The 22,393-nt window shown below is 34.5% G+C and overlaps 3 protein-coding genes across 4 annotated transcripts; 1 reads left to right on the forward strand and 2 right to left on the reverse strand.

Annotated features, from left to right (window-relative positions):
- Positions 1-241: 241 nt before the first annotated feature.
- On the forward strand, positions 242-3,410 carry LOC114536319 (UDP-glucuronic acid/UDP-N-acetylgalactosamine transporter-like). Its single transcript, XM_028557676.1, has 14 exons — positions 242-576; positions 657-690; positions 859-945; positions 1,039-1,106; positions 1,179-1,250; positions 1,356-1,424; positions 1,507-1,577; positions 1,653-1,684; positions 1,909-2,001; positions 2,099-2,166; positions 2,256-2,334; positions 2,462-2,544; positions 2,664-2,790; positions 3,042-3,410. Exons 1-13 carry the CDS (start codon positions 464-466, stop codon positions 2,785-2,787), a joined length of 993 nt encoding a protein of 330 aa, XP_028413477.1. The 5' UTR covers positions 242-463; the 3' UTR covers positions 2,788-2,790; positions 3,042-3,410.
- Positions 3,334-13,159, reverse strand: LOC114536318. The gene is made up of 29 exons (XM_028557675.1): positions 13,089-13,159; positions 12,944-13,013; positions 12,724-12,851; positions 12,278-12,434; positions 11,902-11,964; positions 11,720-11,781; positions 11,443-11,523; positions 11,256-11,304; positions 10,962-11,049; positions 10,726-10,813; positions 10,525-10,598; positions 8,246-8,348; positions 7,770-7,858; positions 7,560-7,651; positions 7,234-7,322; positions 6,827-6,976; positions 6,533-6,612; positions 6,273-6,340; positions 6,142-6,176; positions 5,947-6,016; positions 5,719-5,859; positions 5,553-5,605; positions 5,297-5,408; positions 4,860-5,038; positions 4,666-4,702; positions 4,118-4,460; positions 3,861-3,922; positions 3,658-3,755; positions 3,334-3,480 (listed from the first exon to the last, which is right to left on the reverse strand). Exons 1-29 carry the CDS (start codon positions 13,104-13,106, stop codon positions 3,445-3,447), a joined length of 2,715 nt encoding a protein of 904 aa, XP_028413476.1. The 5' UTR covers positions 13,107-13,159; the 3' UTR covers positions 3,334-3,444.
- A 928-nt stretch (positions 13,160-14,087) lies between these two features.
- Positions 14,088-22,309, reverse strand: LOC114536313 (single-stranded DNA-binding protein 3-like). Of its 2 annotated transcripts, none has more exons than XM_028557662.1 (19): positions 22,097-22,309; positions 21,809-21,881; positions 21,655-21,716; positions 21,342-21,426; positions 19,301-19,402; positions 18,976-19,056; positions 18,706-18,738; positions 18,334-18,387; positions 18,077-18,161; positions 17,893-17,936; positions 17,538-17,587; positions 17,279-17,318; positions 17,074-17,116; positions 16,842-16,912; positions 16,707-16,746; positions 16,414-16,445; positions 16,241-16,324; positions 16,070-16,116; positions 14,088-15,792 (listed from the first exon to the last, which is right to left on the reverse strand). In XM_028557662.1, exons 1-18 carry the CDS (start codon positions 22,270-22,272, stop codon positions 16,102-16,104), a joined length of 1,170 nt encoding a protein of 389 aa, XP_028413463.1. In that variant the 5' UTR covers positions 22,273-22,309; the 3' UTR covers positions 14,088-15,792; positions 16,070-16,101. The 2 variants fall into 2 exon arrangements, with proteins under 2 accessions (XP_028413463.1, XP_028413462.1); XM_028557661.1 differs by having other exon boundaries at positions 17,881-17,936.
- Between the last annotated feature and the right edge of the window lie 84 nt (positions 22,310-22,393).

The raw sequence follows: 22,393 nt of genomic DNA on the forward strand, positions 1-22,393 counted from the left end.
GAATCACAAGATCAAATGCTCAGCGCTTTCTCCATGACTCCATCCAGTGAAACTGGAGATAATATTTGCATTGATGATAGAAATCAAGTACTGGCAAAAAAAATTTCATTTCAAGTTTAAAGAAAATGTAAATTTTTTTAATTCTTCTTCAAAATAAAATTAAAAGCCCGATGTCCGAACGTTCGGTTACGGGCACTCACGAATACACGGTCTCGTTCTGATTATGAATAATTGGAATTTGGACACAAACAAAAAAGGTTCGAGAACAAATTACAAAAATTTCCACGTAGTGTCCACGTTGCAAACCTGTCAGTGTCTGGATGAAAGATCAGCAAATTTCACTCTTTAAAATTGATAAAAGGAACAACGTGAAAGTGGATGCATAAAAGAGTCTTTGTTAATCCGATACATCACTCTTGAAGGAACTTTAGGGGATTAGTATTCAATGGCACTATAAATTACGATGAATGCTCAAAATCAAGCCTCTACAGCCAGCAAAATATATGCGGCTGTACTATACGGTTCAGCGTCGTTTTTAATTGTTATTGTGAACAAGAACTTGTTGACAGGACACGGGTATGGTGCTTGATGACAGTTCATATTTTTTGTTTTATTACATTCCATTATCGCTAAATTGGTTAATTAATTGATTTCAGATTTCCGTCCTTCCAGTTCGTTGGCCTAGGGCAGGTTAGTTTTCATGCATGACAATGCGCAATCAAATTTCTTTAGTTTTAATTCCATATTTTTCATATGTTTGAAATAAATATACTGGGGGTGCAAGGTAGTGCCTACCCATGCAGGAGGCCGAGAGTGAAGATATGTTCTAATATTAATCATGTCTTACATTTTTTATAGATGTGTGCAATAATAGTTGTTCTATTTTTTGCAAAGAGATTGAAAATAGTTACTTTTCCTGATTGCTCTCTTTCAGTACTATTTAAGGTATTGTTTCATTTGTAAATTGTACTGTCTAGAGCTCAATTCCACACCATGAATATTATAATACACTACACTGTAATTGCATTTCACTTATAGGTATGGCCATTGCCTTTGATATATGTTGGAAACCTTGTATTTGGTTTGGGTAGTACAAAAGCGTTAAGGTATTATTTCATAATTATTATAAGATTCCTTAATTATACTGGTTTAGTTAAAAGAATTTCTACTTTTTTTAGTATTCCAATGATGACAGTCCTGAGGCGTTTTAGCATTTGGATGACAATGATTGGTGAAAGGCTTCTTTTAAAGTAAGTGCAGATAAATTAATACATGTGTGCAGCATGCTTATATTTAATGCTCATGCATATACCAGAAAATCAGTACCAATGGGTAATATCTCGATTTTTAATTAGAAAAACTGCTTCTTCTTCAATACAAATAACTATTTTCATGATGATTGGTGGAGCAATTGTAGCTGCAAGGTAAAATGCATAAAAGCTTTTTTGTTCAATTTTTTTGAGATTGGTCTGGAGAATAACAAATTTTGATTTGACTTTTTTTAAGTGATGATCTATCCTTCAATATTGTTGGCTACAGTTACGTGTTAATTAATGACTTCTTTACAGCTGCTAATGGTAAGTTTGGTGTACTGGGAAAATTTCAATTGCCAAAAATGCAGATTATTAGAATATTATTTCTATTTCATCCAGGTGTGGTGGTAAAACAAAAATTGGATGTTAAGGTGTGGTTTTTTAAAACAGAAATGAACTGTAGTCACAGCAGATCAAATTAGGTTTGATTCGTGCTGTACAGGTGAATCTCTTCTTCTCCCAAACCTGCGATAAGCATTGTCTTGTAGTTACACAAACTGCATTCATACTGTAACATGCAGTTTAGTTTTCGGTTGAATTAAACTAAAATATTCCTTTTTAGCTAGTACATGAAAGCTTTCAATTTTATTATTAGGACTTGGGCAAATATGGTCTTCTGTATTATAATGCAGTATTGATGTTAGTTCCAGCAAGTTTGATTGCTTATTATACTGGTGATATAGAAAAGGTTTGTTTTGTGTTCAAAACTGATTCATCATTCTCTTAAGTTATCTCATAGCAATGGCTGGAGGTAACTGTAATTCTCTCTCTTTGTTTATTTGCAGGCTATGGAATACGATGAATGGTTAAATCCATTTTTCTGTTTTCAATTTCTACTTTCTTGTATTATGGGGTTGGTTTCCTGATGTAATGTGAATAAAATTATTAATGTTATTACATCCTGCTTATTTCCAATATAAAGGATATGCTTAATCAACATAGGTTCATATTGATGTACTCAATAGTCCTTTGCACCGCAGTTAACTCTGCTCTTACAACAACTGTAATTGGGTGCTTAAAGGTGAGTTTTGTCTGTTATATGCCACTCCATCTTGAACTGCAAATGGTGATAAAATTAAGGTCTCTGGATCGGGAAAAACAACTGGGTTGTAAGCATTTGCTAATACGATTCTTTGAAATATTTCTAGAATATTCTTGTTGCCTATATTGGTATGGTTGTTGGTGGGGATTATAAATTCAGTATTTGGAATTTTATTGGACTTAACATCAGGTTAGGTGTTCTTGGTATTGCAGGTCACTTTAAAAACCATGTTATGTGAATGTACCCTTAATTTATTTTAAAAAACTTGCATGTAAATTAATAACTTTTTTCTCTTTATATGCCTTTAGTATTATTGGTAGCATTGCATACTCTTACATTGCATTTACTGAGAAAGGGGCTAGTTCGTCTAAACTAAGTGAAACCAAACAGGGAAATGATAATTCAACAAAGAGACACGCCACTGATGTCTAGAAGGTAGTATTGTTCAATTGTTTTTTTTTTTGTAAAAGCATTATTAAAGGGGATATGGTTGTTAGAATTTGGAGGAGATTATCTTATAGATTACTGTGTTATGAATTGTTTCATTTATGTATGTGTGTTGTATTATATATTATGTAGTACATGATACACTGCTATTGTAGTGTGTTATTGTGATACAGGACCAATTGAAAACACTTCTGTGATGTGATTATATGAATAAAGTCTTTGATCTTTTTAATTGCAAGACATGGTCATGGAGCACCCCAGTAAAAGTGAAAAAACACACACCACATATACCTACCACTGAATGTGTTATTAATCCAGGATCCTTCACTTTTCCTACGGTTGTTGATGGAACATTAAACAATTTTTTATCAAAATTGTTACCACGTCAAGTATAAACTGTTGCACTGAGATGAATACATTGCGCTTTGTCATTGACTGCACATTGTGACAGATTTCTAGGTTAACCTAATTCGTATACCAGCCAGCGTTGCCATTATCTTCGACAACGTTGCAGTAATAAAGCAGAGAATGCATTTTTGTAAAAATGTAAATAAGGTTGCTTACTTTGAATGTATGAATAAATAATAGCAATAAATTTCAATAAATAAAGCGTTATAATGAATACCATTTTCCTGGTTTAATCTAGCGTTGTTCATATCCATTTGATTTCAATGAAGCCTATATGCATGAAAAAGAAAAAACGTTTAATATATATAAACGAATTATACCTATTTTTTAATATAGCGTCGTTTGTGAAAGACATACATATTTATATACTATAATAACTATATTGGTTTAGGGTAGAGATCTCTGATACAGATAATTTAATATATCATTCCAAATATGTCCTCGCACCTGAACATTGTCAGAATGGTGTCGTCTTGGTCGACGTTCTCGACTGAAGTCCAATTCTCCATTGGCATTGAAACTTTTGAAGCTCTGACTAGGGTAGCCTGAAATAAATTACTACAGTACAGCTCTAAGCAATTGCATTAGAAATTGCAATATTCATTGGCTTTGGAAATCCATAACCAATAGCAAAAATATTATATCATTACCAGATGTGAAATTTGCGGTATTTGAAATGATTGGGGTCCACCTTCTTTCTCTTTCCGATTTTCTAGAAAATACCAAAATAATTCAATTTTCTTTTTGAAAATGATCTATTTTAATTCCATAGATACGACAATACTAGATGTTAAAAAAATTGCTGTCCCTGCATATATTGCATAAACAGTGATAAACAAACGTCTGCTTCTCTTTAACTTACTCTATCCCGCTTACAGTACATAGCTTTGTCATGTGAATTACCAACCTCGCATAACAAACACTTTCGACCGCACGTGAGGCTTGTCTGTTTTTATATTGAAAATCTTCCATCCAACCAGGCAGTGGAAATGAAAGATGTTTTCGTGATTTAGTGTGATTATTATGTTTATTTCGTTCTGGCTCAACTCTAGGAGTAGGGCATGGTACCCCTGGAGACGCCCAAAGCTTGGTGACTTTATCAGGACTGAGACCTCCTTTAACATTTCGAAAAAATTTCCAAGCTTCAAGTCTTTCGTTTTCTGTCCTGGATATCATGTTATCGTCCGTTGTAAACTCCAATTTTGAATCATCTTCGTTTTCTGTCACACTTTCAACTTCGTCTGCATGTTCTAAAAAGTCCATGAGTTTTAAAATTTCCCAAATGTTCATGACTGTCTTGGAATGACCCGAAAGACAAATGTGCGACTACAATGATCCACGAGCGTCCTATTTATTGAAAGTACTTGCAAGTAGCGTATTCGTATATATGTTTCTTAGCTATACATTAAATATGAATTGTACCAAATAGGCGTTGCTTTATAAAATTAATTTTACCTTTCATTTCTTCAGGGGCTGACGTATTCCCATTACGCTATAAACGTAAAATTATCATCAGTTCAACTGTTCAATCGCTGTATTCGTTTATACAGAAAAATTCCAATTTAACAGACGAAATATTTTCCTCTGTCACAGGTCTCAATAGTGATTATTATAAACTTATATCATTTTTTACTTCAAGTACTGTATACCTGAAAATCTTTGCCTTCCTTTTGTTGTTTAGTTCCATTTTCAAGAGATTTTTTATATTCCATAGTTATTTCATCTTGAAGGCATGGATTTTCATGAATAGAGCCTTCATTTGTGATTTTCGCATGCTCTAAACAATCTTTTACCAAATCTCGTACATTTTGTGACACAGCATTCCCATCTATACAAGAACAATCTTATATATAGAAATCATACAACCACATATGAATATGGGTACTTAGTTTAAATTTGCTGCACAAGCCGTATGCTAAACCTTTAGAAGCATGAACTTACCTCTTTAAATCTAAACTGACCCCAAGTATCATAAAAGTCAAATCACAAGAAAATTATGTGATCTGGTATGTTAACTTTATATAGCAAATTTTGCGTATATCTTCCCGCTCATGCGCAGTACGGATACCAACAATGAATGTTATACCTGACATGATATTTTCAGACTTGCCAGGAGAATTTTCCAAAGTAGAAAAAGACATCCAAACTTCGACAGGGAGCTGTTTCTTGACTGTATTGGCCAGATAGGATTCGTGCAGCTGATAAAATAAATATATTTTTAGCCCTGTCATCTACAAGACATATACTAAATCTTCTTCGCAAAAATCTTTCAATACGTACCCCACAAAATAAAACGTATATAAATATAAAGTGAATAAAATAAAAAGTATAATTGTACTTACAGAATTACTTTCATTTTTTGATAACTGCCTCGGCTGACGTGTACTATAATGATCTATTATAAAAATCGAATTAAGGAACAGCATGACAGCATTTCAACTTTGCATCAATTGTGGCACAAGAACTGCCTAATTTTCTTTGTATAATGTTACTAATGATGTTCCTAACCTTTTGTAATTTGCTGAACTTTCCAGTAACCTCGACAATTCCACTCTAACATTTCTGTGTTGACATAAATGAAGCGATTACCATTGTCAGATCTTTTCATCCTTGTACTTGAGCGCTGCAAATCGCGAGCTGAGTTACAAACTATTATAGAAAAGAATAATTATGAATAATTTTAAGGTCAGCAAGATAGTTTTCTTGTTTGTCCATGCACAATATCCAAGAATTTACCTGGAATGGCGGCATCCAACTTTACCAACACGACGTTCTTCTCCGGCATCGCCACAATATGGCCACAAACCTTAATAGAAAAAATATTTCTAAGAAGTTGAAGTGACGATTTTCATAGAATGACGTGGTATGCAAAACAGGAAAGTATATATACATGATGTACATGCAGAAAGAATTGAAAGAATTGACAATTACCTGATGGTCACTTGTAAAAAACTGGTCTCCCAAAGCTAAAATATAGATAGAGTTGCAGATGAAAAGATTTATATGAATAGATTTAAACTAAAAGTATTTTATCTACGACCACTTTGGAAGGCCTTACGTACCTGGTAGCCGTTCTAACGACTTTACTCTGGGAGACAAAGCCTTTCCTATTTTCCTCACAGTCGAGCCACTAGGACATAAAAAACATCATAAAATAGAAATAAAGTACCGGTACGTACGACGATATATTACGCAGATCAGAATGTTTTGATGAATATTTATAACAAACATGATCAATTGACATGATTACCATGATTACCTTGCTAATCAGATCTCCCCCTGCATGTGTTATAACTCTGATAATTCATAGGAATCAACTCACTGTCTATTTTTGGGTATATTTTGCGTCCTTGTTAAACAAAAGGAAGTTCGATATTGTTGTGATTCATCTCCAGTGCTTATCTAAAATAAAATGAGTTGAAGAATTAGTAATCATATTATTCCGAAGTGCATGGAGATAAATAAGGAGCGACAGAGAGTCTTGACGTTTGAAACCAACTTTTTGTTGAATATGGAGCCGCATTTCATGTATTTTCGGACATTAAGACATGCACGCGACGTTTTTCTTTATGCAACATCAAACTAAATGTCACTTGTTTGATTTTATATTACTTACACGTTTTGAATAACTTGACGTCCTCAAAAACGGGTTTGGTTCCTTGGGGAGGATATTCCCGGCAGCTTTGCCAAATTGACAATTATATTTGCTGTAAACTTTCTTCAGTATGTACGAGCTTATCCCTTGTAACATCTCATCGGGTTTTGTCTATCGTGAATTAAAAGTAGAATCATTAAAGTTTTTGATCAGAAACTTTGAATGAAAATGAGACAATTATGTATATATGTGCATGTGTACGAGGAATGATCGATGTCCCGGCGACTTAGAGTCAGGAACTATTTCTAACTGGATAGTCCAGCATATATATATGATACCCCATCCACCGTGATCTGTCACACTGGATATTTTAGTCATGGTTTTAAAGGTACGCGATAAATTAACTGATTTGTAAAAAATGGACTTACTCCTTTAGCTTTCGCCTTCATCACAACACTGTACAGCTGTTCTTCAATATCGGATTCTTTTGTTGCCGACGAGACCAGCTCTAATAAGCCTTTTAAATAAAATCATTGGTTTCAAAAACAAAATTCAAAAACATTCCACACCGTACGCGTTCCTGGCCTAACAAGACAGACAGGCAGACAGACGGGAAGAACATATTTCGTGTCATTAGACTATTATTTTACACTGATTTTCTGAACAATATATCTATCGTCTTTCCGATAACCGCCGCTGCATAATAAATATGGATTTATTATATAAAAAAAGATCAGTTATTCCACTGAGATACCTGTTTCTTTTTGAACAAGCAATAAAAAGGCGGGAACGATACAAAACAACTGGACGATCTCAGCTGCAAGAATATCCCTTATTCCACTTGGTCTGAATTAAAACATAAACATCCGGTAAGATGATTGGTTGTTGAGATGTTAGGGGTCGGTTGTACTAAACTTTAAAACTATACATTTCAACAACAATTAATATTCAGTTTCAGGCTCACCTCGATACCATGTGGTTATTCGTTAATTTATGCCACGCAGAGACGAGATCACACAAACACAGATAAAGGCAATCATAAAGTCCGTCATCCTTTAATAATGTTATTTATTAATATAAATTTGACCAAGGAATAAACGACAATCATTTAAACTATAAGTAAATTAGCTTGTAGGTACACCACGTAAGTATATGATAAGAAATCAAAATCGTTTTTAAGATTTCAAAATCTTTTTTACCTACTTACGTGGTGTACCTACAAACTAATTTACTTATTACATGTCACCATGGAAAATTACAAGAATATTATTACAGTTAAACTAAGTTTCTTCGGGCAAATACTTTTTGTAGCACGCTATTTAATTTCGTATTTATATTCTTAAACACAAGCGGGCGAATATGACAACAGGCGTATGGCAGATCTGAATTACTCAAGGGATGACTCGTTCTGAATGTATTACATAAGCAGCTAGTACTCACAATCTTAGCATCGCGATCAATTTTAACTCCGGACAGAAGTAAGGACGCCATAGAGGCTTGTTCTTTTTTTGGCAGAAGAAATATATTCTTTGTGTCATAACATCTGTCAGGCAATGTAAAAAACAGACCGTTAGAGGAAGATTATGGATATAGTGGGAAAATAATTAGTGCATGGAAACATAATTTTTTATGAACTAAAGTTACTTATATATTTTTTTGCTTTGTTAAAATATATTTTATACTAAGCTATAATAAGTGTAATTACTTATGTTTTAACGGCAATTTATGCATTCCTCAGGACAATCAACTCGGAACATTAACACTTCACTCTCAAAACAATGAAAGCCGAAACAATGCGTGCCTTGATGATATTTTGATCTTTACACAAACAACTTTATATATATATAGGACGAAATCATTAAAAAAACACCTAAAACTTGGCTACGATTTCACAGCGAATTAGAAAAATAACATGGATGCAGCCAGACCAACGTATAGTTAAAACAATTTGAAAGTTGGAACTTCGAACCCAAGTTTCACTTTCACCCAAGTTTATCTATTTATATACGATTTAGTTTCAACCAATAAACGTCAGGATTTACAACACAAGAAAATTCGTTGCTATCGCGATCATGACCCTGAAAAATCGCGCTTCGCAGTTAATTCTGCGATTTCGAAAATTACATGGTTATATATAAAACTTGATATCGTGCATGTCATGTAGTGACAATGTGATTCTGGTATCGTGATATACAGGAATTTAACTATATATTATTTTATTTTATTTTAAATTGGAATTGAGCGAAAAATAAATATAGGGAAGAGCAAGAGTAATTGCGTTCAACGAAATTTACGTTAAACTTCTCACTGACACTGATATAAGTAACTGAATATAGAGTTACACATGCAGAATAGATACGTCTCCTTTCATGACATTGAAAAACGATGCACCAATTTAGCGAAAATACATGTCGCAATGCTTTACACAAAAACGTTTGTCCTGTCAAATTGTTTTTCTGGGTAGCTTCAATACAAAAGGTATTCAAATGAATCTCTCGGCATTCCATTAGAGGTCTGTATGGTTGACAAACAAGTCTAAAAATAGACATGATTCATATAGCCAAGCTACCATATAAAAACTACCGCCACCATTACGGTTTCATTCGTGAACAAATTCCATCGTGAACACATCAAGTTGCAAAATGGCTGATAACTGGGAAAGCGTCGCAAACTATTTACTACGAAACAGAAGCATACGACAAATGGTTGACGAAGTTATGAATTCTTTACCAGAAATTGATCAGGATTGTTGCTGTTTGCCCGGTAAGTTGTTTTTTTATGTTTTCCAAAACACCTTTCGATAAATATCGCATCGACAAAGCATCTTTTTCTTCCCGTCTATCTTGGAAACAAATTCTAAGATGTCTCATTTCTTTATAGATGAAAATCAAAGATACGAGAAGAAGAGAACGATTACTAGACTGGACACGACACAAAAACAACGCTTGCTTCAAGAATATCATAAGAGCAGATATGTTACACCGGGGGAGAAGAACAAGCTGGCAAAAGAATTGAATTTATCTCGAGCGACAGTAAAAGTGAGTATACATCGGGACTATGATTTTCTCAAAAAACAGTGATCTAGCTATATACCTTCGAGGGAAATGAACAATAACCTCTTGTAGTTATATCACATATGCAGTTATTTATTTGAATTATATGTTATTTTCTTTTTTCAAAGAATTGGTTTCATAATCGCAGAAGACACAATGCTTCTCAACTCCAAAGAAATAAAGCAACGAGCAAAACGTTTCGGAGAGGTGAACGTCTCAACAACTATCATCCTTATTATTGGCAACCACAAAAGACCGCTGTTGATTCGAGTAACTTCCCCGTTGCAGTAAATGACGAAATTACATTAGTTGCAGTAAAGAAAGCGGGAAATAAGCAGAAGTATAAAAAAAACTTAGCCGGCTTTGTTGTGACTCATGATGAGAATGGTATTTGCCTATTGCAAGAAGTGTAGCGTAATTGATCAGTTTGAAAATAGCTATATATATTGTAAATAAGATGCGTTATAAAATATAAATCATTGAGAACTATTTACCGATCGTTTTAGTTTGATTTTCCGCTTAATATCTTTTCTTAGCATCGAATAAGTTATTAACCAAATTACCTGAAGTAGTTATAAAGATTGAGGTTCCAAATAAACTGGGCACACCATAGACTACAAATTTAGTACTACAAAATTAATAGTTTAATAATTGTTTTGTACTCACCCGATCTTGCTCAGCTTGGCGATATCTAGCGTCTGTTGCAAAACGTGTTCAGAAATATCAAACTCGAAAGTGGCCTTAAAAAGAAACATTCAATCCGGCTATTTTAAAGACAGAGATATAGGCTTAGCTTTGTTTACAACAATAGTCAAGTATTTCATATAACACATATTCAAGAAAAATATTTGATTATTTCGAACTTACAACCAGAAGGAGCAACAGCATGTTACTTTTCTCCTTCTCGCGTTCCCGCTGATCAAAAACTGCCATAAACAATTCTTCATCCGTTTCGCTGCAGAAACAACATATTCATGACTCATTTTTTTGTAAAACACACAGATTCAGCGTATACGTCTTCACTCGTTTGGGACTTTTCAAAATTTCAATTGTCAGTTAATAAAACTTTTTTTTAATCCAGTATTTTTTCGATCCTTATATACCTTTCAGTACTTTTAGAACGTTGTAACTGGAGCCGAAATTCCTCTTGAAAGTTGTATGCCAAGTAACAAAGTCGTCTTTTATCAAGTTCTGTAAAATAAATTATAGCTCACCACATTGAGTGCAGAAAGAAAAACGTACAACAATAACCTAACAATCTGCCCCGCTCATTAAATTACATTGTTGACAGGGGATTTGTAGTTGTTTTTAAGAGATTTTATTGATGATCCCTCTTAAAGCCTATAAAAGTACTTAATCAAAATTTAACACATTTCACTCTTCAAATTTTACACTACCTTGAGTCAATTTCTCTTGCAAAGGAAATCTTTTTATCCAATGTTGCGTCTGTTTGAAAAGCAAATGCATTGTAATCACTATTAGTAAGTCTTGTCATGGGCTCATGGCCATATATCAACCCAGCTTGTTGCTTCAAAACTTCTTGCTCCTGATATAACAAGAATCTTTATTATCAATTATATTTACTTTTTCACCAAAAGGACCATTGACCAAAAGATTCTGCAATGGTGTTGGAGTAAAACATTTTTTCTTTGATATTTTGTGACGCTAGAAAAAATAATATTTCATGGTTATGCTTTCAAATTACATTCGGTAAGTGAGAAAAATCAAACAGTGGAGTAATTGTTTTTGGAGATCTGGTAATTATAAACGCTATTTGTAAGTGCAACAATCAAACAGTGGAGTAATTGTTTTTGGAGATCTGGTAATTATAAACGCTATTTGTAAGTGCAACAATCAATACCACAGGATGCTCTTTTAATTCACTTTCAGCAAAAAACTTTTGAACTTGCTGTCTTTCTGCAGCTATAGAATTTGATAATGTATATAATTATGATGATCTTAATACCATTATGTCATTATTTGATCTGGTAAATATATACTGATGATAAAATATGGATAAGTGAAATTAATCCTCAAACTTACAAGTAATAAGTATACCATCCAACATCCATACTAAAGGAAAGGAATCGATAACATGCATTCGATCTATACCATAAAAAAGGGATTAAAGGGTTTTAAGCACATTGACATCAAAGGTTGATGGAATATATTCCTCTGTCAAACAGAGGATTATGAATAGGTGATTTGCTACTGATATGTATATAAAAATGGTGCATCTCGGTGCATGTACACGTATCTGAGGCCAGGCTACAAAGAAGCTGCATATATACCTGACTAGGACTAAGACTACAAAGATTTATACTTGTTTTGAGGATCTCAGGCCTCAGAAATCAATTTATATAATTTATACTATATATAAGGTCTAAAGTCTGAACTCTTGTTGTTTGTATGAACTTACAATAAGGATCTTTCTCCAACTTTGGGTTTCCATGAAGACTAAGATTCAGGATGTGTGTTTGTTGGATATCCTCTAGATCACACCAATCCAGACAATTGTTTGAAAGGATCAGACAACCAAGCACAGAAAACCGACCCAACCCATTTATGTCTCGAAGCTGGAATAAAAATTATCGCATTGTAAAACAAATGGTCCAGTTCGGGGGCCTGGAGTGCCAAACTTCAATAATTTGCAGAGTGGAGTCCTAGGTAGATGGTTAGTTCCTCACATGATTTGATCCTACAATGAATGAATTTTGAAAGCTTTGCCTAAAAAACCACACCCAAACCATTGAATTGGTCATAATTTAAATTTTACACCAAACCCCACATAGCGTTCATCACAACCCTCTTTATATGCAATCATTGATCTATTTGATCATGGTCAAATTCCAACATAAAAATTACCTTGTTGTGTGAAAGATCAAGTTTCCATAGCTCAGGACAACTATCCAAATTATTAACACTTTCCAAAAGATTATGACTCGCTATTAAAGTTGTCAACTTCGGACATAACTCCAATTGATTTAATGTCACTGTAATATACCAAACAAATAATAGGTATGTGTAATAAAAGAACAAAAGCTAGACCTGTCAATAATCTCTATTTAATTTTAATCTCTATTACCGATATTGGTGCTCGAAAGGTCAAGATGGCGTACTTCATTCAACGGCTTGCTACTTCGTCTCCTCAGTAACTAAAAGTTTATATTCAAAATTATATTTATCCATTTATCTCTGAAGGAAAATAAGTTTAAAGTGAAACTACTTGCCTGTCCCGTAATTCTCATATTTTTTCCTGCACATTTTTTGCTTTTCAAATTCAAATTGTGACGCGTTGCTATCCGACAGCCTGCATTCAGGCGTTACCAAGGTTTATTCAGTACCAGGCTGGTGGTGCAGGGGGGATATACACCTATAACTCCCCTCACCATGGTCTCAACCACTGAACTGGTCTTCACATGTAATGTTCTTTTACGCCAGTGTTCTGGGCATCGAACCCAGAAGCCAAACACTTGCGTTTTTAACACTTCGTGTACACATAGGATTTCTCGATTTTGTAAAATAACCAAGAAATCTTTTCACCATCTTCGACAACACGTTATTTGGCCCCAGACATGGACTGATGGACACTGTTTTTAGAGCCAAACAAAAAGAAGGGAAACCGGAGTGCCCGGGAGAAAAACCCTCCAAAAGTAACCTGAATTTCAGGTTACCTGACCGGCGGTCCGAATTTGGTATTTTCATTTAGAAATCGACCGCATAAGGAGGCAACTGTTTTTCATGCGTTAGGCGCATGACAAGCACGTTTGAAAGTTGAAACAAACAAAGTTTTGTAGTCTCATGGCAATATGTTTTGCATACTTCTATTCTCCGTTGCAAGTAAAGCTATGTGCCATTTTAATCGAATATACCATTTTCCGGTATATTCGATTATAACATATTTGTTTCGTGCATCAAAGTTATAAAATATCTTCAAGCTCACCAAGATCGAATATTTCCATATTACGGTATATACACGACCTTACCAAGGTCATTTTCCGGTATATTCAACCATGGTCAAATACTGGGTCGAATATACCATATTCCGGTATAATCGACCTTCACTAATTTCTTATTACCAAGGTCGAGAATACCATATTTTAGTATATTCAACCTTCACTTGCAAAGTTTATAGTTTCTTCAAATTCAAATGATCGTGTATAATCGTGGTGTAATAAAAAACCAAGACAATATGGATACCAAAAATGATTATATTGAAATCCTTACAATAATATGTACTTGACTCACTACAAAGTCAATTTACAGAGTTTATAGAAAGTCAGCTATTTACATGACACACCAAGAAACGTTTCAAACCAAAGATACACAATGACGTACAAAACATCACAACTTCTGCCTTGTCTTAAAAACGCTAATAAATGCACAAGATTGTACACATTTTTCATAATTACATCGGTCCCTCTTTGCTTTGAAACCTCGAAAATTGCTAATCTCTAAATCAAATATTTTTTATCAGTTTCATCGGAAGTTTTTTAAATCGGTCTATCGGTCGAATTTAATGATTATCAGTATCAGTAATAAATGTGTCCGGTTGTAGAGAGTTTTTGGCCCCCGGGGCTGGGTTATCTGAAGCCAAGAGGCGGATAAATATAATATTTCCTACGAAATAAAATACGGGAGAGGCTGTTCTTTAAAAATTTTTTTTTAACTTTTACCAATATATTTTTTTAGGATTGATCTGGTGTTTATTCAGAGAATATTTGTAAATCATCTCTTTTTATTTGAAACGAACATTGGCGGTCTCCATACTGTACACAGGGTTATATTTCTCTAAAAACCGTGTGAGGTTGCTTCGTTTTAGTGAGAGTTCAGTTGGCACACCATGATTAACTGATGAATGTTCAATGAGCAGTGAATACATTTGATCAGCAGCTAAACACAAAAACTTAAAAGCCTTTTCCCGCCTTATGAACTACGTTTACCAGTCCAGAAAATGTGCATTATTGTCGCTCCCAAGCAACCAAATACCTGCAGAAGCAATGTCGTATTTCCTAACGTTATGGCTAGTCATTGTTTTACAGTAAGAAAGGTCAAGGCTGGAAGTAAACATTTCCTCAGAAAGTAAGACCGCTGAACATAGTGATGGAGGTTATATGTCCACAAGGATTGCGGGCCCGGATAAAGAAACTAACCAGGTAACCCCAGCTCACTTCTCTCCAGCTTTTATCTTTGCTTTTCTCAATCAGTAAACGTGAGTTTCGAGAATCATGCTTCTATAGAATTGTTTAGCTGCAGACCAACGGCAAAATTTCGTTACTTTATGCGATATATAATTTGTATAATAAATTTATATACAGCGAGGTTTTTTTGCAAAATATCTTGATTTTTAACTAGAGTGGTTTGTTTCTGATATGGTTAAATAATTTTGCAGATAATTATCGAAAAAAGCCTATTTTTTTTCTGTAGAACCCGAAACAACTATCAATTGGACATTTTCCGATCAAAAATAAAGTTGCTTCACTAAATTAAAACTCCAGTGAACATTTATGCAAGTCTCCACCAATGAAACCTATCGTCTATTGCAGTATGACTCACACCTGATACATCATCATAGTCGATAAATACGAATGTGCCGGGTCATAATTAAATCACTGGTCAAGGATTCGCCTTTCTGATACAACTTATTGTGTTTTAGACGAATTATTGCATGTGTGCTATGAAATCGGCCATGAACCAAAACTATTTAACCATATCTAACCGAATGAGATATTATCAAGCTTGGCTTGCATGTTTTACGAATGAACACATTTGAATATTCACCCAACTGTCTCTCCCAACCAAATCTTCTTAAAAAAGTCCAAGTCTCTCGTTCTTTGCACAGATAATAATAAAATGTTCAATAATTTATTCTATGCAATAGTCATCACCTTATCCACGTACTATTCAGAAATCTTGTCGTGTCTTTGACTTGATCTAAAAAGTTGAAAAGTTAAATGGCCATGCATGCAGATTTATCTTTTCAATACAAAAATGGATAATGTAGCAATTAATGCATGGGCGTCGTGTGCCTGTTGATAAGCAGTGTTCGTTCTTCGTGAGACAACTTCAGCATTTGTAACCAGTTTTAAAATATGCAATTTCTGGTTTGGAATTGCTGTGCCCAAGCGAAATTAGTGCACTCTTCCGTTGTAGGGCACCCTAGGTCGAAAATGAATTTTGGTTCTACACGTTCCAAATATACCAAACTTACGCGAGAAGGTCGTGCGATATACTGCATTATTTCTAGCTTGGAAATCCCTGAAACAGAATCGAAAACAAACAGATAAGTAACAGGCACTTTTCTATGAAATATAACTGCTACTGCAACAAACACAACGTTTGTAGTTTACGTTTTGTAGTCAGTTATTTAAACATTACACACCCCATCTTGATTAAACGATAATATTCCACCAAACTCGTTTGATTCACCACCAGGAGTTCCTGGGCCGTGGTCGTTTGGGGGTTCCTAAAGCAAGTTTTTAACGTTATTTTTCGTTATTAAGTCCAACTGACAAAAGAATTATGAATATTTGCATAATTTGACAGCAAACCTACCTTCGGTAAACCATCTATATCTTGCTGTGAATCTAAACAAATATGCATTGATGTGATTCCAGTAAAGTCCTTTCTCAACCGGCTAAGGTTGGGAGGGTATATAGTTGTGGGAGGGTTAATGAATCGAAACGATATTTTTCACTTTGAAGGAAAGGTTCTCTTAACTTATACACGAGTAACTTGACCTGATGCATATTTTAACAATTATGGTTTCCGTGCTTGGATGGCCTGATCCAAACACAGGCTTCGACCATTCAGAACACAAGTTATATATACATGTTATTTCATATTACCTATTCCGAGTCCAGGTTCTGGTCCACCTGGCATACCAAACTAAATCAAAATAAAAAATATACAATTTTATCTCGTGTATAAAACTACTTTTATTTGGCGTGAAGGGAAACACAAAAAGCGATGAAAATACAAACCGGTGTCATGGAACTAGCGCCTGGTACTGATTTCATCATGTTATACATATCAGCAGCTTGTGTCGGAGTATCTGATAAAGAACGAAAGACCACTGAATTATCTTGACCAATCAAATGAAGAGTTATCACTCTACAGACCTTTTACAAAGCCTGTGTTTTAAGCAGGATTTTTAGAAGAATGTGCAGTGGAAGCAATTCTTAAGACAAATGAAAAAAGTGTCTTAAGTCTAACCTGGCGTGCTGGGCATCATTGGAGTACCCGGAGGCCCGTTGCCCTGAAACACAAACGGTTATACAAAAATAAGAGAAAATGCGAAGGAACAAATGAACGGAATTTTAGAAAAACAAAACTTTACTATTCACAACCGTTTTCATGAACTCAAAATTCACATAGATAACCTAATGGTTCATGGATTTGAGCTTAAACACAAACATACCCCAGCACTTGTCGTTGGATTCCAAGCTCTTCCACCTGGCCTGCAAAAAGATAAGAAATACTCAGCAATTCTCGCATCACGCAACATCTTACTGATGTTAAGACGAAAACCTGAAATTTGCAAAATAACTTCCACGAAGAAAAAAATTTGAAATGACTTGAGAGGCATGCCTTCCGTATTTACAAACAGTAGAAAAATTTAACCCTAGCTGTTTTCAACTCCCTACCTAAAGCAACAGCTGAAAGAGTTTTAAACTTACAATGACATTGGAGGTCCAACAGGTGCATTTGGTCTCATCGATGAATAACCCTGAAACACAAAATATCACGACTATAAAAACCCTAAAACTATATAAAAACCTTCAAAAAATCAGAAAAACATTATTGCTAGTTTAAAACTTTAACTAGTAAATAATGCACAGGGTTCACTTAACAGCCACCAATCAAATGCTAAATTGTAATAAAGACAGCAAATAAAGGGCAAACCAACTGACATTTTAAAAGGTGACTGGGCTGTTGTAGCAAATTAATTATATTAGAATGTTCAGTGTTTACAAATTAATTACATTAGAATGTTTACATTAGAATGTTTAAAAAACGTACATTTGGACTTACAACTTGCATGCGAGGTGCCATTCTTTGAACAGACATAGGCGGACCTGGTAAAAAAAAGGGCCTTTGATAAACCACAAAGTTCTAGGATTTTGATTACTGTCGGTCAGTTGTTGTGCACAAAATTGCAATTGTCGTGATTATCAAAGTTCTGGTTGCTGTGAAACAGACAAAGTAATGTATTTACCTCCAAATGAAGGTTGAGATCTGTTAGGGTCCATTGTATTTGGTAACAAAGGTTGAGCACCAGGTACCCCAGGAACACCAACAGGCTAAACAAAGCAAGTTAAAAGTAAATTTCACATTGCATAATAGTTTCTCTGTATATGTGCTTTTGATAATATATATGAAATAAGCAGTTCAGTTTAAATTCAGTTCAATTACGGTAACTACCAGTTTAACAGCAGGAAATGGCAGAATTTTTGAAAATATATTGTCGATTACCTGTCCAGGTATTCTCACAGATGACCTTGATTGATATCTTTGGGGTATGAAATTCTAAAGTACAACAGTTGATGAACATCAGAACGTGGTATATACAGTAAATGAACACACTTACTCACTGGCAATATCCTAGTTTCTAATTCTTTGAATTAGTAAAATTCAACTTGGGGAGAAACAACAGGCATTGGATTAACAACAATGGTTTATGTTTAACTTAGCTATGCCAAATTTTTCTTCATTTACAAGGGCAGCTGAATGATGAGGCAAAATTTGTGGTGTACACAGCTGTACAGATTGACATGATTGTGTTTCCACAAGCATCCTATTTTTATTCTTTATTATTTCCACAAGCTAATTAAGCATGTGCCTTACCTGTGGTCCTGGTCCTGGGATAAAAGGAGCATTCTAAAACAAACAAAGAAATCAGCAAAAGAGATAGCAGGCAGAAGGCAAATTCCATGGTAAAAATATCACTTAATTCCCATGCAATAAAAATTACACAACATTTCATTTTGGCATAAATAAAAAGTAGAAAAAGACAATAGCATAAGGATAAATCTACTAAAATTTAGGCAAATTAGTCATAACTACTCTAAATGATAAGTGCAACTGTCCCTAGAAATGAAAATGTATCCGACATACCGGCTGTCCAGGCATAAACCCAGGTGGTGTAGGTCCTCCATGGTGAGGGGACGGACCTTGTGGACCTTGGGATGAATTAGGCTAAAATGGAATGTAAATTCTAAATTTATTTGTAATAGAAACAAAAAGACTCCATTAAATGTGACCCAGTTGAAATACAAATTTCATAGAATAGAAAAGAAAGACAACACTAAATGCACCACTCACATATAATTAGGTCATTAGAAAAAATATGTGAATAAGAAAAATTAAATGCACATAGTAATGCAGCTAGCAAATTTGTTTTACTGAAACAGCCACTAAAATGAAAGGTATTAAAACTCACTGGAAAATAACCAGGCATTCCTGCTAAATTTCCTGAATTTTCATTGGTCATCTGAGGAAATGGAGGTGAAGGCACAGCCCCAGGAGGTAGGTTTGGAATCACCTATATAAAAATGGGAGATGTTGCAAAATATCTGATATGAATAGTCAACACCTTACAAGTCATCCCACCAAAAAATTACTTAAAATAAACATTAGAGCTTGAAACTAACTTGGAAACTGGCACAATTGAGCAGTAGGTAGGCAAAAACCTCAGTGTTATTCTTCTACAATTAAATCTTGTAAAAACTTTCTGCTATTAATTGCTGTTTTTGTTTTAGATCGATAGAAACATGGCAATAATGCGTACCAGACACAGTGGTAAAAATTGTAAACTAATGTTACCACACAACTATTTTATTAAACTGTGTATTACATGTTTTTAATGTACAAAGCCAGCTTGGAATTCAATGCTATAAATGCCTGCCAAACATCCTAAACTATTTGCATAACTCAGAATAATTAAATGTTAAAGAACTGGAGAATATAAAAACACTAGGGAGATTTCCATGTGTATTATATCTCATAATATTTTAAAGAACAAAATTGTGCATCATGTTTGTGTCAATATTGTATAACTCAACAATACAGCAAAGCCAAGGCAATATATTCCAAGGTCTGCCTAGCCATGAATAGATGCAAGACAATGTCTTCACTAGTCAAACACCTGCCACATAAAGCTATGAACAAAAGATTTTGACATATATTCAAATGGAAGAATATAAAAGAAAGCACACATTATACCCTAAATCATCAAACATGTGCATTTAAATCTGGAAAACTCTACAACATTAAATTGGGAATGTGGATATTCCCTCATATTGTACCTATACTGTAACAAAACTTGAGCATGCATCTCAAAATATCGTGTTCTACTTACGATGTAAACATTGACCTGTGTTTATTATAATAAACTTTCAACAACTTATCACCAGTTAAGCATAATATTTTACATTATATATCGGGAAAACTGTAATAAACAGTTGTTAATCACTTGCCAAATGATATTTCAATATAATATTACCAGTAAATATCTCATGCACAGATATGCATTAGTATGAGCTGCCCAAGAAAGCAAAGTTTATTGCAAATTGGAAAATTATTGTACTATATTTCCAAGTCATAAGCTCACAATGAACTACAACCGACTCACAGCTTGATTAGAAAATAGTAAGTGAATAAGGTTGAGTTTCAAGATAAATCACAGATGGATTTAATAGTGCATCAGCGACAAGATTTTTAAAACTTTCGCTCAACCAGCTAGGGCGAAGCGTTGGCCATTATGCAAGGAGTATATAGATCTATGTGTATGCATGCATGCTTCAAAACTAAAGCAAAACCCGGGTTTTTCTGTCTTTAATTTGTAGATATGGCAATAGAAAACTATATGGTCTAATAAGAATGCTGGCATCATAAATTATTTCCTAGTTTGTCAAGTGGTTGTCTTAAATGAAATTTGAGCATCTCAATTTTCACTTCCGTTCGTGTACTTTAGTACGACGGATTATAAACTAGTACAGAAATTGTCAAAATTGTTGCGAAAATAATTCCCTATTTACTGACTTTTCTAAACGCCACAATATCGCTACGCTTACTTGAATCATTTGTAACGAAAGATTTTAATCGTACGAAACACGACCCGAAAAAAGTTAAAGCGGTTGTGCCATAGGCCTGTGGCCAAAGCTCTATAAACGAGACTACATTTCTGTATTTTTACCTGTGATATTTTGTTGTTATATAATATTGTTTTATTAAATGACCAAACCGTTTCAAAGCTTTGACTTTGTTGTGCACTTAATAATAAAAATAATACTTCTCGCCGGCATTAACCAGCTGCTTTGCTTCATTCACGTGGATTTTTGCTCTTCCGTTCCCCCGACAGGTCAAACAAAGGACGGGAGTAAAGTAGTTTCGCATTCATCCTTTCGTTAAGCTTAAATTTTATTACAAATTATAAATGAATCGTAAGGGTTTCTTGAAACGCAATTGTCCCCAATACTCACATAATCATGGAAAGCTTTAGCCTCGCTTGAATGATCATAGCTTTCTCTCCGTTCCGGCGATGCACAGTACAGATCCCAAAACACACTGAAACAGAAGCCATGTTGTAAATAAAATGAATGAAAATATATTGCACCAGAAGTTTACTAGAAGTTTACAATATACTAAAACCACATTATAAACATGAACTGTTATACATTGTTACTAGTACTTACCCTTGGCTCAGCGTATGAAATCGTAGTATTAAACATGTTTCAATTACACATATCGAATGGCACTTGTACACATTAGCTAGCAAATAAATTTATAACTTACCACCACCACGAATGAAGAAATCCTGGCGGTTCTCCTAATGTTATATTCTTTTCCCATCTTATCTAAAATACAAATATAGATGATTCACTATGTGTCAAGTGAGTAGAAAGCAAATACAAACAGATATGCTTGCAATACTAGCAGTCATACTAACCTCACTGAGAAACGTTTGAGCACTCTTTTGTGCGCCAACATGGAGCAAATATTCGTAGACATACAGTGCAAGTCTAAAGTAATACACAGAAAGCAATATTTATTCTACACTGTTGAAGAAATACTGTACGCAACGTTGAACTATACACAATACGGCGGGAATAATTCGATCCACTCAAGAGTATATAATTCACAAAACCAGACTATCAACAACACGTCATCTAGTTTTTCGATGTTGCAGAATCGAAATTGTTCGCTCAAGTGATTAGAAAATTTCAATGCGGCTTACTTTTCTCTCGCCTGAGCGTCTGACGGGACTGTATTCGTCTTGCCTTTTGAGAACATGCTGTGCCTGCCTGTCAACGTAGGATCAGTTGATAGCTCCATCATGCTCGAAACGAACGCCGCCGAACCCAAGGCCAATCTACCATGACAACGATCACGATCGCTTGTCAAAAGAAACATTCTAATTGGTTCATTCGAACAAATCGTGATCTCGAAACAAAAGACACACAAAATGCTTCCGTCAAAAACGAACACAAAACGAATTATTATCAGCAAAACAAAGCTCTCTGCTATTTGATTT

The sequence above is a fragment of the Dendronephthya gigantea genome, unplaced genomic scaffold (genome assembly GCF_004324835.1).
Source record: "Dendronephthya gigantea isolate DGI-Jeju-01 unplaced genomic scaffold, DenGig_1.0 000133F, whole genome shotgun sequence".
Lineage (NCBI taxonomy): Eukaryota > Metazoa > Cnidaria > Anthozoa > Malacalcyonacea > Nephtheidae > Dendronephthya > Dendronephthya gigantea.